The following is a 15,450-nucleotide window of genomic DNA, read 5'->3' as shown; positions in this document are numbered from 1 at the left end:
ATATTATGTTGGGTGTCCATATTAGAGATAATCACCATGTTTAGAATGAAACCATCATATTTAAAAACATGATATTAATCATATCATATAATAAAATATCATTTGTTGTTACTACTGTAAATATATATTCAATTATTATTGGATCTCCTTCAATACTTTCAGAATCTTTACTTATTAAAACAATTTTGTTTCTGTATTTTAAAATTTTAATTAAAAAAATTAATACTTTTATTTTTCAAAATAAGCAGAAAATAGTACAAACTTTGCTAAAGTGATTGTTTTGAACAAGTATTAACTTAGACATTATTTAAAAAAACAACATTATTTTAGCTGAAGTATTTGTATAAATACCGTGTGTCTTTTACCCCATGCTGGTGAGCCTTTTACCCCGTGTGTGGGGTAAAAGGCCCCTCTTGCCACCTCATACATTTATACGATTTTTAAACAAAATAAACAACTTGAATGATTTATTTTCAGACAAAATCTGTTGCTCCATTAATGTTCAATACAACGTATATATTTTTTCTGCAATTATACATTTTAGGCGCAGTGAATGGCACATTTTTTCTTAAGGTGGGCCTTTAGCCCCGTTGTACCCTATATATATATATATATATATATATCATTATTGTGATGGGGGGCCCTGCAGTAAGTCATAGCCCCGGGGCCCAGTGCAGTCTTAATGCGGCCCTGCGTACAGTCTATTTTTGGGAATGTCTTACATTTAATTCAGTTGTTTACATGTAATATCACCTTCTTTTCTTCTTGCTGTCTGCTATTTTTAGTGCAAATACAATCATTTTGGTTATTATATCTGTAGTAGGAAAGAAAAATAAATTGTCTTGGCAAAGGGCACCATCTTATTTTGTTTAAATTTAAAGTGCATGTGATTGACTGAACGCTTTAAAGTTAAGGGGAATTTGATTTTGAATGCAGAATTGACACTTATCCTAGACTGTAAATGAACTCAACAAGGTCTTGGTATTTGAACATTGTGCACCCAACTTCTTGCATAAAACCTTTTTGCTGTATCTCATTTACAGTGAACACTGAATCTGAGTTATGAATTCAAATGGCATTTCCAATAATGTGATATATAGCTCTTGTATTCTGCTCAAGTTTCCAGATATATGGAGCGTCTTACTCATTCTGACAGGTTCATTTATGATTTGTGTGAATATATTGTAGTTTGTCGGAAATTATGACTAACATCCTTTAAAAACCTTAGCATCGCCTTGCTTATTAAGTCTGTGTAACTTTATGGCAACTTCAGTGAGTTTTAACTCATACTGACAGCCTCTTTAGCATCAGGTAATTGTACCAGATGTGAACAGAGCAACAGAAAGGGTTAATACATTTAAATATTGCCGATTTATCAGTTGCTTTGTATAGCGTGCTGTAGGTCAGAGGCCCTGATCCAATGACAGCATGCCCTATTATTTTAAACTATACAATATTTTTTTTCATTAACCTAAATGCCAGTCTACCTGTGACATTTCAACCTAATAAAGTAAGCTCTGATCTTCACCGCTGCCACTATCGAAATCTCTCCTGCGAAACTTCTAAGAAAGAAATGGCATGAGTTCAGTGGAATAATTATTTCCTTTATCATCAGCAGTCTGGCCATAATGTTTGTAAAGTAGTTGACTGGGGAAAAAGGAATTGATGAGACTGTGATCTGATGTGAGTAGGCAGAGAGGACTCAGGATGAAGTTTTGCAATATGGCTTCGGTATGCTTTGCATAACACTTAAGTACATGTTTGAAAAGCAGTTAGAGATGGAATTGTGTGCATATACAGTATGTGCTTAAAGCTCCTTTCTTATGAGATTTTTGGGTTTGGGTTATTTGTCATTAATTTAACAAAAGAAGAGCTGGAGCATGTTTAGAAAATTCCCACTTGTTCCAAAAAACGTTTTTACATTCATATTCATACATTTTTACTGTTTATGCTTATACCTTTTTGCGCCACTATATTTTATTTAAAAATGCTTCACGACCCAGTACTTTTGCTTAAGTTAAAATTAAAGGATAAGTGCTTATACCTTTACAGGAGTAATATTTTGTTAGTGTTTCTGTACTTTTACTCAAGTACATACTTGATGTAAACTTGATTTACATGAGAAAAATAAAATTCTCAAAAGCAATGTGTCATAAGATCAAAAATATGCATCGTACACAATGCCAAACCATTTATTGTAGAGTTAATGATTTTTTTTTTTTTTATAGCTTACACAGATCTCAGTTTGGTTTCTTTAATTTGTGGAATGCAAACCAGGCCTGCAAATACTTTTTTAAATGTTTTGTGCGTTTCATTGGCATACCTTCTGAGTCACAGGTTTGGGCTCAATAGTGTTTTCAGATTCTTTCTGCATGAATTGTTGAAGTGGTTCTTAAAAACTCATGAATTAATATTTTTAAAGTAGCAAAAATATGTGTCCCATTCACTGATTCCATTGATTTATTATTGCATAGTTCTGTTTTTTAGTTTCAGTGAACTCTACACACTCACATAAAGTACTTTAATTGAGACTAATCTGAAATTCCTTTAAATGCTCTGAATTCTTTGAACTGAGATAGTCATAGTTCATTCAGCTCCATCAAGATGCTATTTAAGGTCTCTTTTGAAGTTTGAGATAAATTACCGTCTTGAAAGACAAAACGTAAATGTCCAGAAAAAATAAATAAATAAAATAAAATCTCCTTGAATGCGCAACCTCTCGTTTATCCGATATGCAAATTCTATCTGCTGTCCTGTAGTGTGATCACAACAAGGAGGAAAACCGTTTAGCATCAGAACTTTTCATTGTCTAAAAGTCCAGCTCCGTGACCCTATGCCTCCCCTCCACCAATCAGTCTCTGTCTCTCAGTAAATTGATAATGGCTTATGCTAATTGCTGTTGTCCTGTCAGAGCCTTCGACGCAAGAGAGACACAAGATGCCCTCATTAGCATGCTAATTGAATGGAATACCATCCAATCAAAGATGCACAGGGACTGTTTGAGGATGACTTGGATGAATGACTTCCACTTGTCAGGTGCGATAAAAGAAAGGTTTGTTTTTGTTTTTATGAAGTGATTGTTATTCTTTTATTCTGCTTAAATCAATATCACAGGCCTTTATCCCGGTGTCCCAGTGCTATATTATTAACCAGATGCATCACATGTGAGGTTTATCATTTCAGCCATCGGTTTGTCCCTTGGTGGCATTAAAATCTCTTGCCTGCGCTTACTTTATGTGACCTCTTGCCTCTAATTGTACATGCAGTTTTTCCAGTCATCTTGGATTGCTGCAATTGTGCAATTTATCTTTCGAAGACGTTCTTTTGGAGGCATCAGGTATCCTCAACTCTTTCAATATTTTGAGACGTTGTAACATCACTATAAATCATGTTAGAGCTATGGAAGTAATACTTTCCACTTATCTTGCTTTGCAGCTGTCTTTGGAATAGAGATGCTACTGCTGTAATGTTTTGAATGGGTGCTCTGGAACCAATTATAATAAAGAAAGTACTTCTGTTGGGATTACAGAGCAAAACACAAAGTAAATTGAGAGACTTTTTATTGTTTAATTGGGTATTGTTGTAGCAACATGTGCGTGTCTGTCTATTTTAAACTGAAAATACACAGGGAGAAGAGCAAACGATGAGGTATAATGTTTTGAGTGGGAAAACCTGTGACATGGAATGGTGTCATTTGATTTAGAAGGAAGCATGTTTATCTCAGTCATCCCAAATTTCATTGAATGGTTCAATTCATTAAACACAATGGGTCAATCCTGTTATGCACTACCTTAAAAACTGAATATGCTTGTGTTATGCCAGTAATTTCAGAAAATATTTATTTTCGAAAAGGATATATTAACTTTTTTTAACCACCTTTTAAAATTTTCCTAATAAAAAAACAGATTATTCAAAAAAATTACATCACCATTTCATCACTTGCTCACCAATGGATCCTCTTCAGTGAATGGGTGCCAGAATGTCCAAACAGATGATAAAAACATCATAGTAATCCGCACCACTCCAGTCCATCGATTAGTATTTTGTGAAGTGAAAAGCTCTGTGTTTGTAATGAACAAATCCATCAAGACATTTTTTTTTGTTTTACTTCAAACCATTACTTCCAGCTAAAATATGAGTCCTCTATCTATAATATTTCTTTCTCTGGTGAAAAGGACTCTTGTCTGAATCAGGAGAGAGATATGCAAAGATCAAGCACAGTTCACAAATGAAAACCATTCTGAACAAATATGTTGGTGGATTTTGATGTGAGAGGACTTTTTCACTGGAGGAAGCAGAATTATGATTTATGGACTTGTACTTTGGCCAGAAGTGACAGTTTACAGGTAATATGCCTTAACAATGGATTTGTTTCCTACAGACATGCAGTTTTTTGCTTCACGATGGTTTAATTGATCGACTAAAGTCATGTGAATTACTTATGGATTATTCTGATGACAAACAACTGAAGTTTTATGTAACTTTTTTTCTAGATTAGGTATTTTAAAACCTGTTAATCTCTAGGTAATCCTCTCTAAAATCCATGTCTCTTGCACCTAAGTAAACGGCAGTAGTCTCTTTCATAGAATTTTTTTTTTTCAGACAGCTCAAAATATAGGTCACATTCACATGTACACAACTTTTGCCACAAATACTACATGCTATTTTTATTTTTTTGAGTTTAAATCTGATTTCACTATGATCTTAAGGTGAGCTGCACTAAATAATGATCAAGGCAAGTTTGTTTCATTATTTATGTGTCATAAGCAATATATATCAACACATGCTCTTGTCTCTGACGGATAAAGGACATCGCATCTTGTGCTTTTAGTAATAACTTTGGGATTTGTTTCGGCCCACCTTGTATTCCCTCCCACTCTATACCTCATATTGGTTCACATAAATCTGACCTATATAAAATCTGACAGCACAATTGTATTCAGATGTGAAATGTTTAGAGAACATCAGTATAACATGTAATCCTCTTCCAAAAAAAAAAGAAAGTCCATTTGATTATTGAGAAATGCAGATTGCTATACAAGCAGTCTGAATGTGTTTATCAAAGCCAAGCTTAGCTTTGAGATTGGAAACTATTTTTGCTTTTGTGCAGTCAGAACGCCTACACACTACAGTTTACAATGGATGGTGCGTCACATGGACATGGAGTAAAAAATCTAAGCATTTGTTAAGCGCAATTTCCACTTGATGTCAATTTCCGATTTCAAAATGCAGTTTGTGAGACAAAGTCCTTTAAATGCTTGGGAATGCACTCTGGCAGCTATTTTTAGTCATGCAAGTGCAGCTCATATATAATTTAATTTAATTGATGGTATCATAAACTTTAATTGATGGTATCATAAACTAAAAAAAAAAGCGAAAGCTGGTCTCACAATGTTTCCCAACGCCAACCATGTTGCCCCAGCTAACTGTTCTAAAAAAGTTTGGCTGAAGTTCATATTAAGTTATTTCTGTTTGTTTTCACTGAACATTCAAAACATCCCGTTTAAAACAAAAAAAATATATATATTTATTTCTTGGTTAAGGGAATCAGTGGGAAATGATGGTTGAATAACAAGGGTGTAGAAGCACCTAACTCTGGTTATAAGGCTAAAATTGACATCTCCTGTAAACGTATCCCCCAATTCTGATTGGTTGATTGGAATGTTGATCCAGGAACATGTAAATCAACCAATAACAGTTCATTTTGTTCTGCATAAAGTTCAGGGTGTGAAAATGTAAAGTCAGACTGGCACGCAACCAATAAATCATTCATTAAAGAATGTTGTGCAAATTTACTTAACATACTGTACTTTTGAAAATCCAGTGTTTAGTCGATCCTGATGTCACAGTTGTAAATACAACAGCTTTTTTCTTTCATGAGTTGGTTTGCCATCATGACGGCTTTGTTTTCACGTGGACCGTCAAAGAACACGACACACGCATCTCCTTGAAATCGAATTCAACCAATCAGATGACAACTTTGAAACTCCCGAAATGTTTCTATTTTGTTTGCCTTATGCATCAGACGTTCAACCAATGGTCCGTGGGCGTGACGTCTGAGGCTGAGACTGCATCTATGGTGTAGATGCCTGCTGTTTCTCGCCGAGTTCACCAAGTACATTCTGTTTTATTTTTCAGGCTTTTGTAATAAAAACATAATCTAGCTAAATGTGAATTTCTGTTCTCAAGAGTATTCATCTGCCTCTGCACATATCACACCAACCGTATTATCTCAGCATTTTACCTCTGCAGAATTGGAATTCAAGCCACCTATTATACGTGTTGCATTTCATTTTCTATCAGTGCACACTGGCTTTCTTTTCATGACTTGAAAAGAAGATGAAATACTCTTTGAAAGACTCTTTCTCTCAGAATGAAAAACATTCTAAGCATTTACGCTCTTTGAAACGGTCTAAAAAGCTTGGCTTTGCCTCAGACTCAGTGCAAGTGCTGGTCAAAACATCTCAGTGATGGACTACAACAAAATAAGAGGAGCTGGAAAACAGCCGTCTGACATTTTTGGCAAGCCTGTGAATGATAGATTACTGACCTTAGCAGACCCGTGATCAATACTGTAAAAACCAACCAAGGATTGTGTTTCAAACTCACCTGCATCTGATAACCCCTACATCTGATATTGCAGCCCGGCATGCATTTGTCACTGTTACCTGAATTCCTGAATTCCTTCTTGTGCATCAAGAGCCACTGATCACACTTGACTTAATCTGCCAGTATAGCCAATGACACAAACAGAAGGCAAGGCCACTGAGGGCGTACTCTTCCATGGAAATCATGTGGCAGGACCGAATGCGCAGCTGCCCCCAGCAGTCTGTTGGGCTGTAACTCTTCATTCTGTGGCACCGTGGTCCTGTCACTCAACACTTCATAAAAGCCCGGTCGGGTCCCCAGCACGATAACATCATCCACCATTCTCTAGATTAGACCCTTTTCGCTGGGATTTCATCAAGATAATGCATGTTTTGTGTGCGTGCCACGACACGCTAATTGCAAGCAATTAGTGAAAGGCATTTGGCAGGCTTCGGAGGAAGGCGTCTTATGCATACAGTCTTAGATTTCTGTAACAGTGAGTTCATTGTCACCCAGCTCTATTCAACACAAATGGGGCTTTCTGTTACCCACAATTGTCGCTTCCTGTATTAGTTTTTCAATGAAAGGAAGATAGATTACTCTTTTGTGGTTAATAAAGGACATCATGTCAGATTTCCATTTGGTTATTTCCATTTAACCATTTTGTGTGTCTCACTGTAAAGTGTATAATATACAAATATATTAGAGTGATTTCTGAAGGTTCATGTGACACTGAAAACTGAAGTAATGATGCTGAAAATGCAGCTTTGCCAACACAGGAATAAATTATATTTTAAAATATAGTAAACACATAAAATATATTAAAATACAAAACACTTACAGTATGCAGTGCAATAATATTTCTTAATATTACTGTTTTACTGTATTTTTGATCAAATACAGCCTTGCTGAGAGACTTATTTCAAAAACATTAAAACATTTTTTTGAAAGAAGTCATTTATGAGATATTGTAAAATAATATATATATACTCTTCTATATTTAATTATTCTTGTTATGCAAAAGCTGAATTTTCAGCATCATTACTCTAGTCTTGAATGTCGCATGAAACTTTAGAAATCATTCTGATATGCTTATTTGCTGCTCAAGAAACATTTCTTACTACTATCAGTAGCTATGTTTCCATCCAAAGTTATAAGAATCAGAATGAGCTATATTGCCAGGTATGTTTACACATACGAGGAATTGACAGAAGCTCCACAGTGCGGCAGAATGACAGTGACAAGACAAGACACAGTTAATAAAAAGAATAATATACAAGTATACAAAATAGACAATGTGCAAAATAGCAAAAACACAATATACAAAATAGACAATTTAGTATGTACTGTACAGGTATGTTAGGTGCAAATTTGAAATGTAAATACGTATGTGTGTCTTACTACTATCAGTAGCTATGTTTAGAACCATAAGAATCAGAATCAGAATGAGCTATATTGCCAGGTATGTTTACACATACGAGGAATTGACAGAAGCTCCACAGTGCGGCAGAATGACAGTGACAAGACAAGACACAGTTAATAAAAAGAATAATATACAAGTATACAAAATAGACAATGTGCAAAATAGCAAAAACACAATATACAAAATAGACAATTTAGTATGTACTGTACAGGTATGTTAGGTGCAAATTTGAAATGTAAATACGTATGTGTGTTAAATAAATGTATAATAGTGTTGTGTGTTCCATGTTTATTGTCAAGTGTTCATGAGATGCATTGTATTGCCTGAGGGAAGAAACTGTTCCTGTGCCTGTGCTGGGCATAAACTTATGCGCAAAATTGGAATATCGCATAAAATATTTGCAAATAAAGCACCATTTCCATCCAGTCATTTGAAGAGGACAAAGTCGTCACGTCCTAATTAACTTTAATAAACTAACTAAATATTACGAAGAAAAATTAAATTTGCTGCAGTAGGAGAAGGCACTGTATATAATTATTTTTGTATACAATAAATTACGAGCTTTAGAGCATGCAGACGAAACGTGATCATGTTATTTTATTTTTGGAGCCTGCTGTTTGGAAACGCAGTTCTGTGAGTTAATTATAACGAAGCACTTTGACGAGACTTTGCTCAAGCATTTTAGAATGACAAAATAGCAGATGCTGTGCAATGAGATTGGTCCAGTTTTGCTGTCCCATCGCAAAGTCACTTGTCTTTTTTAATGCGCATTAAGGAATTTATTCGGTGAAAGTGTTTCCATCGAAATTTATGTGCATGTTTTCTTACTGGATAAGAAATGTATTTGACTTAGTTGAGCGCATAAGTTTTTATGCGCATTTTTAGAATTTAGCGCATCTTGGCGTTTCCATCCAGCGTTTTTTTTGTGGAAACCATTTGTGTGTGTGTGTGTGTGTGTGTGTGTGTGTCTTTAGTGAACATCTGTAAGCCTGACCTCTTTGTATGATTGGTTGAACTCTTAAATGGGCGGGACTTGTGATAAACTAATAATAACTCTGAGATATAGTACTCAGAAATATAGTAGTTGAAGTCTGAACATTTTGTTTTGTTTTTCTAATTGTCTATTTTATATTTCAGCACTTTTTTAGTAGTTTGGGAGCACAACTGTGATTCCTCACTCCTACTTCGCCACTGGCAGAAACATAACATTTCTTTCATGTAAGAATTTCACTTTTATGTCTAACTTCACAATCCAATGCCCATTTCACAGTAATAAAAAAGAGCTCCTTCCCTGTTTGTCTCTTATATGAGTTGCAAGCACTAAACACTAAAATGTAGTCATTAAACAGATTTTTTTCCCTCGCAGAATGAAAAGAAATAAAATGACTTCTGTAGTAAATACCGTGTACATTGTGTTACATCAGTCATGCATTCACTGAGATTTGATTGCTTACATTCACTGCAATCGTGACTAGGCAAAAAATGACGTTTTCTATAATGAGTTTTGTAGCAATTTGTGGACCATTTTCCAGCCAAATGCGTTGCATTTGAAACACTGCAGTGCCTAGCACTAGATTAAATCATTTCCTTGCATTAACCGTCTTAGATTTGTGCTTAACCACACAGAGATCTCATCGATTGAATAAAGAGTGCAGCACAGGGTCTGATCACATATGTTGGAGATCATTCATCACCGTAGCATGTGCGGAACGGCCGGGCTCTGCTCCCACACTGGAGGCCACGATGTGATTTCAGACGCTCCCTTCCTGTATTAGTGATGCTGTCTGCACAAGCACATGGTTTATCACTTCAGCTGGCAATCAATTAGTTCCCAATCAATAGCCTCTCGCTGGCCAACAGGCAACAAATTAGCAGCCTCTCTCCGCTCGCACTACACTTGTTTATCCCGGGAACTTGTTTTTCATCGGGAATCTAACCCGTTCTGCTAGCAGCTTAAGCTCGAAGTTGTGCCACGTGTATCCAGGTGTTTAATTAAACAAATATTTTATGAGCAAACATTCAAGCTCTTTCGGTACTAGACAAATGGATGTTTCTGTGTTTAAAAAAGGGTCACTTAGAGGAGTGAATAATGGGCACGAAAACAGAGCAGACGCTAAAAGCTGTTAATTACTAGGTTTCATTCAGAAAGCAGTCATGTCAATTTCTGTCTAATAACTAGTTGCCATAAAACAGGAAAAACTTTTTCATTGAGCATCGTAGCATCACATTTCGAAAGGTCTTTTTCATATGCAACTGCCACTGGAGACACTTTCAAATGATTTCCATATTACTCTTTCATTTTAATGGATGCATTAGGCAAAAAAATAAGCTTTTATTTGTCCTCTCAATTTAAAAGGCTCCAGTGCGCCACCATCTGTACGGTGATGGCAGACCTCTCACATTGTGCACAGTGACACACTTCTTGTTGTTTTTTTTGTTTTGTTTTAAATGATCTCAGTCTTATTCATCCATTTTGTCTCTTCTTTTTATAAATGTATCAGTGGTTCCAATTCCACTTCCCTGCAAATGTAATTTCCAAAGGTCACCTTCTCTGAGAATAAATTATTTCCACAATGCAAGGTCATTCTCCGTCTCCAGCACATTCAGAACGAGATAACAGTTTTGTTCACAGATGTGCTGGCCCTTCTCTCCCTCTCTCTCTCTCTCTCTCTCTCCCCCGCATTCTCACTGTCGTTTTATCTTTGTGCTGTAAGAAATTTTAGTTTGATGTCATATTTTATCAAATACAAATAGTCATTTTGCAGCTGTGAATTGATGAATTATCTCAGGTACCTCTTACTGTATGCAGTGATTTTTTCCATTCATTCCAAAGCAGTTTTAGCGCACACAGCTTGACTGAAATAATGGTGTACAGCGAACAGTGGGAAGCATTCAGGAAAGGATCTGGCCATTCTGGGTATTTCTTCAACTATTTCTTTAACAGCTTTGGCCCCTGTCAATTTTATACAATAAACTCTCATAAAACACATTTTGACACTTGCAATATTTAATTTATCCACTAATAATGACCAGCAATGTACATACGTTAGTAATTTTTCCCCGATCCGTCCATTCATCCATCCATATATTTACATATACACTGTCGTTCAGTAAGATTTGTAATGTTTTTTAATGGAGTCTCTTATGCTCATCAAGGCTGTATATATTTGATCAAAAATACAGAAAATAAAAACAGTAATATTGTGAAATATTATTGCAATTTCTAATATTGGTTTCCTATTTTGAATAAAAACTGTTCTTTTTAACGTTTTATTCATCAAAGAATCCTAAAATAAAGTATTACAGGTCCCAAAAAATATTAAGCAACACAACTGTTTTCAACATTGATTATAAATCAGCATATTAGAATGATTTCTGAAGGGTCACGTGACACTGAAGACTGGAGTAATGATGCTGACAATTCAGCACTGCGTCACAGAAATAAATTATGTTTTAAAGTGTATTAAAATACAAAAATGTTATTTTAAATTGCAATAATATTTCACAAAATTGCTTTTTTTTTCTATATTTGTGATCAAACAGATACAGCCTTGATGAGCACAAGAAACTTCTTTAAAAAACATTAAAAATTTTACTGATCCCAAACTTTTGAACGACACTGTGTATAGATATATAAAGTAGTGGCTTAAACTAAATGATGAAGGCATGGTTATTTATTTATTTATGTCCCTTCACATAACAAACGGTTATATCAAATCTGTTAGTTTTAATTAAAAAAATCAACCCCCAGCATGCTTTATAGATCCTGTGGCCCAAATAATTTCTGAAAGGAAAATAAATGGCCGCTTTGTATAGTCAGGCAAATTAACAACATTTCTGTTGAGGTCAACTAAAGCTTGTGTATGAATAAGAATACTTTTTAGGTATAGTAACTGCATTTAAAATTATTGTTCATGAAAACATACAACAAATTCAACTAATTCAGCCCCCAGGACAGGTGCCTGTAGTTAAAGAGACGCTGTTTATGCCACTGATCGTTCCTTTGGCTGCCTGTGATTATGTGTGGGTGGTTTGTGTTTAGATGTGGAAGTTGTCAGTCACTGGATCACAGTGATCACAATGGCATGGTAAAAGCCTGCTCATTTGCTAATGGTCTTTAGCAGGCAATGCTGTTTGCTTCCCATCAGCTGAGTGGATGAGCAGCTTCATTTGCTGTGGCTATCTGCCAGTGCAACTTCCTCTCTCTCCTCACTACCCACAGGTCTATTCAAGCTCAAATATATAAACAATGATTTTGCCATCTCGTTATCATTGCAGACAGAGAAATTAAATATTGATTCTCCCCACAGGGAAAAAGAATTGCTGTGCAGAAATTACCTATTCTCCCTCTTTCTCGCCGCTCCCAAGCCGTTTCTGCTGTCACATTTTACCTCAGGAATTTGTGGCTAATTTTGACTTTAATGGCTTTTGCTGCCTATGAAGATGGAGTCCACTTTTTTTCAGAATGAAGCACCGAATGTTACAGTAATCCATGCACAGTGCAAAAATAGACACACGAGGGGGCATATACGACTGTTTTGCAAATCATCATGTCACTTAATTAATATTAATGAGTCAAGCTGATAATGCAGTTTATTATGTGCCCCCCTCCGCTACTTTTCAGTTCCTGTGGCCCAAATCATTTATAAATGAAAAAAAGCAGTTTTGTTTAGTCAGACAAATTAACCACATTAACACTGAGGTAGACTAAAGTTTGTTTATGAACTAATTTAAATAATTATAAGGTATATGTCATTATAAAAGTATCATTGCAAGCTTGATAGAACTAAAAATAACTAAATATAAAAAATAAAATAAAATAAAAGATATTTGAACAATGTATTCCCTACATTATACAGAGAGCTATTCTACTCATTTTTTTTTCTTTGAGCAATAGTTACGTTATTTGATTGCTTCAGCGAATTGTTTCTTTTAAATTTAATTGTTCCTTTCTTTATTGTGAGTATATTTTTGTTTGTTTGTTTTTGGATGGATCATTTTAATGAGGCCTGCTAAACTAATGGGGAAAGCGCTTCATCAGGATGTCAATCAGAGTATAATATCAGCACATTACAGTAACTCACCGAATGTGTGTGAACATGAATGAACACTAATGCCTGTACTAATTGGCCCAGGGCAAAATGTGACAGTGCTGCATAAAATACTAATAGTGCACTAAAATGTTTTGTCTAATGGCCTAAAAATTGGTAACAGTTTGAAAAAAAAAAATTATATTACTGAATAAACTTGATTCTGTTAAACTTTTAAAAGAAGAAATAACTTCTTAGGATAACAGTTATACATATCCTGTTTTAAATCAGATTTTAGACAGATTTAAACAACATTCCTTTACTTATAAATATTTTCTCCAAATAAGTATGCATTTTTTTAGAAATTAAAGTACATGCATACATTTATTAATCAAATGTTATTCATTTTTATTTGAAATATTTAAAATATTTATTCATATTTTAGGCATCTTCCATTTTTGTATTCAAAGATTAATCAGAAATATTCCCTAAGTCTTTGAAAAATCTCTTCTCATTTCTTCACCCAGAACCCAAGAAGTCTGGTCTCTTTCTTTCAGAAAAAAGTTACAGGAGAGGAAAAAATACACACACACACACACACACACACATTAGTTTAGTTTAGTTTTATTTTAGTCTATAGTGCGGAACAGAAAAAGAATTATACCAGGCCTTGAGTCCAGCTGCAGCTGTTATGTTTGTTTTCCAGGGCCTGTCTGATATGAATTATTCTGATTACTGCTGTTGGTTACAGTTGATTGTAACAGCAATCTGTATTTGTTTCTGCGTTATGCTTTCAAACAATGTTTGTATAGATTTACATTGATTTTGGCCCCACCAGTCATCATTTGCACTTGTTTGAGGTTTACATAGCTGCGCATGTATTTCTGTATGTTGACAAACAGTAATATATATTATGGCTCATGTCAGTTGCTGTACAGCAGAACAGAATCTGTTCATTTAGCAGCAGTTTTGTGATCAATGCAGTTAAACCTTTAGGATATTAAATATCTGAGGGCCAGTTTCAACCAAAACAGATTAATCCTAAACCACCACTCAATGAGAAATCAATAGCAGTTCAGGGTTTAGGCAGGACTTTAGTGATGCGCATTATATGCAACTACAAATTAGATTTAAAAGCATATTCTTATTGTGTGGAGAGAAACTACAAATTATACAAACTTTAATGAACTCTAAATGGAAAGAAATTAATTTTCTTGAAAACAAGGACAATCCTGCAGGTATTCAATAAAAAGCATATTTAGAAAGCAATAATGCAAATATTTCATGAACATCACATATTAGAAATACTTAAACACCCTCAACTCACATTCCACATTAAAAAAAAAGAAACACTTTTCATTATTCACTTTTCGTACTCATCTCTCAACATATCTCTCATAGTGAGAAAATATTAATAAACGCTCCTTACATAAATGCATTGCCTTAAATGCATTGCAAATTACCTTGACTTTTGAGATTTTTTTAAAGCATTTTCCTCATATTTTATCTGAACATATAATATGTATAAGACAAGTTTGTACAAGATGTAGTTGTAGTTCATCTTTTCTGCATAGATACTTAACAAGTGATTTGTTTAACATTTCATCATGTTGACAACTTCATGTGTAGTGCACTTGGAATAGAATTTTCTTTAAATAGAGGGTTAATAAAGAAAAAGTCATCTTGAATCATGTTGTAGTTAAATTTTTAAGTTGACTAGTTAAAAAATCGTAAAAAATCGAGAATCGGTCAAACGTTCTGAAAAAATCGAGATTTTAATTGTTTGCCAAATTGCCCAGCCCTACATAGCCTTGACCAGAATAACTATAGTGTGATAAGATTGCATTGTAGATTGGTGTATATTCTCACAAATTGTCATGACGCACATGTGTTTTTCTTTCAGAGACATTCGATGAGCTGCAGCAGAGGAGGTGGTTGTCCTGGTCGGAATGTCAGTTCGCTGCAGACACCTGGAGATTTGAGCTTTTTCTCCAGTCAACTTGCTGTCCCCACAGTGGAGTTCACATACTCAGAGTTCCCTAAAACAGAGGTGCGTTAACATACTCATGCAAATTTACTCACATCAGTAATCCAATCCTTCATTAAATGCACTGTAAGTGCAGAAGATGTTAACAATGAACAGCCATTTTCTGCACCCCTGTCCACAGATGGGGAAAATGTTTTCAAGAGGCAGACACATAAAAGTCTAATGCACAGCATACGTTTCAGATGCTGAACAATTTCCCATATGAGCACTAGCTTGTAAAGACACCATGAGGAGATGTCTCTTATTCATTTCTTGCTATTTAGAGGTGCAGTTAAAGACCCAGAATCTCCAGTCAGGACACTCATATACTTATATAGAAGTATATGAGTGTTTACAGTATATTTGTGTGAGTGTGTGTGTGT

General features: G+C 34.9%; 1 protein-coding gene across 1 annotated transcript in view; it reads left to right on the top strand.

Annotated features, from left to right (window-relative positions):
- Nucleotides 1–15,450, top strand: part of LOC107655960 (inactive N-acetylated-alpha-linked acidic dipeptidase-like protein 2) — a 153,967-nt gene that overhangs the window by 85,726 nt on the left and 52,791 nt on the right. The window contains exon 10 of the mRNA XM_016443595.1: nt 14,945–15,091. Coding sequence (XP_016299081.1) covers nt 14,945–15,091 — 147 coding nt within the window. The remainder of the gene's footprint in view (nt 1–14,944; nt 15,092–15,450) is intronic.

The sequence above is a fragment of the Sinocyclocheilus anshuiensis genome, unplaced genomic scaffold (genome assembly GCF_001515605.1).
Source record: "Sinocyclocheilus anshuiensis isolate Anshui unplaced genomic scaffold, SAMN03320099.WGS_v1.1 scaffold51, whole genome shotgun sequence".
Taxonomy (NCBI): Eukaryota; Metazoa; Chordata; class Actinopteri; order Cypriniformes; family Cyprinidae; genus Sinocyclocheilus; species Sinocyclocheilus anshuiensis.
Note: the sequence above shows the minus strand (reverse complement) of the source record. Positions and strands in the feature narration are given on the sequence as shown.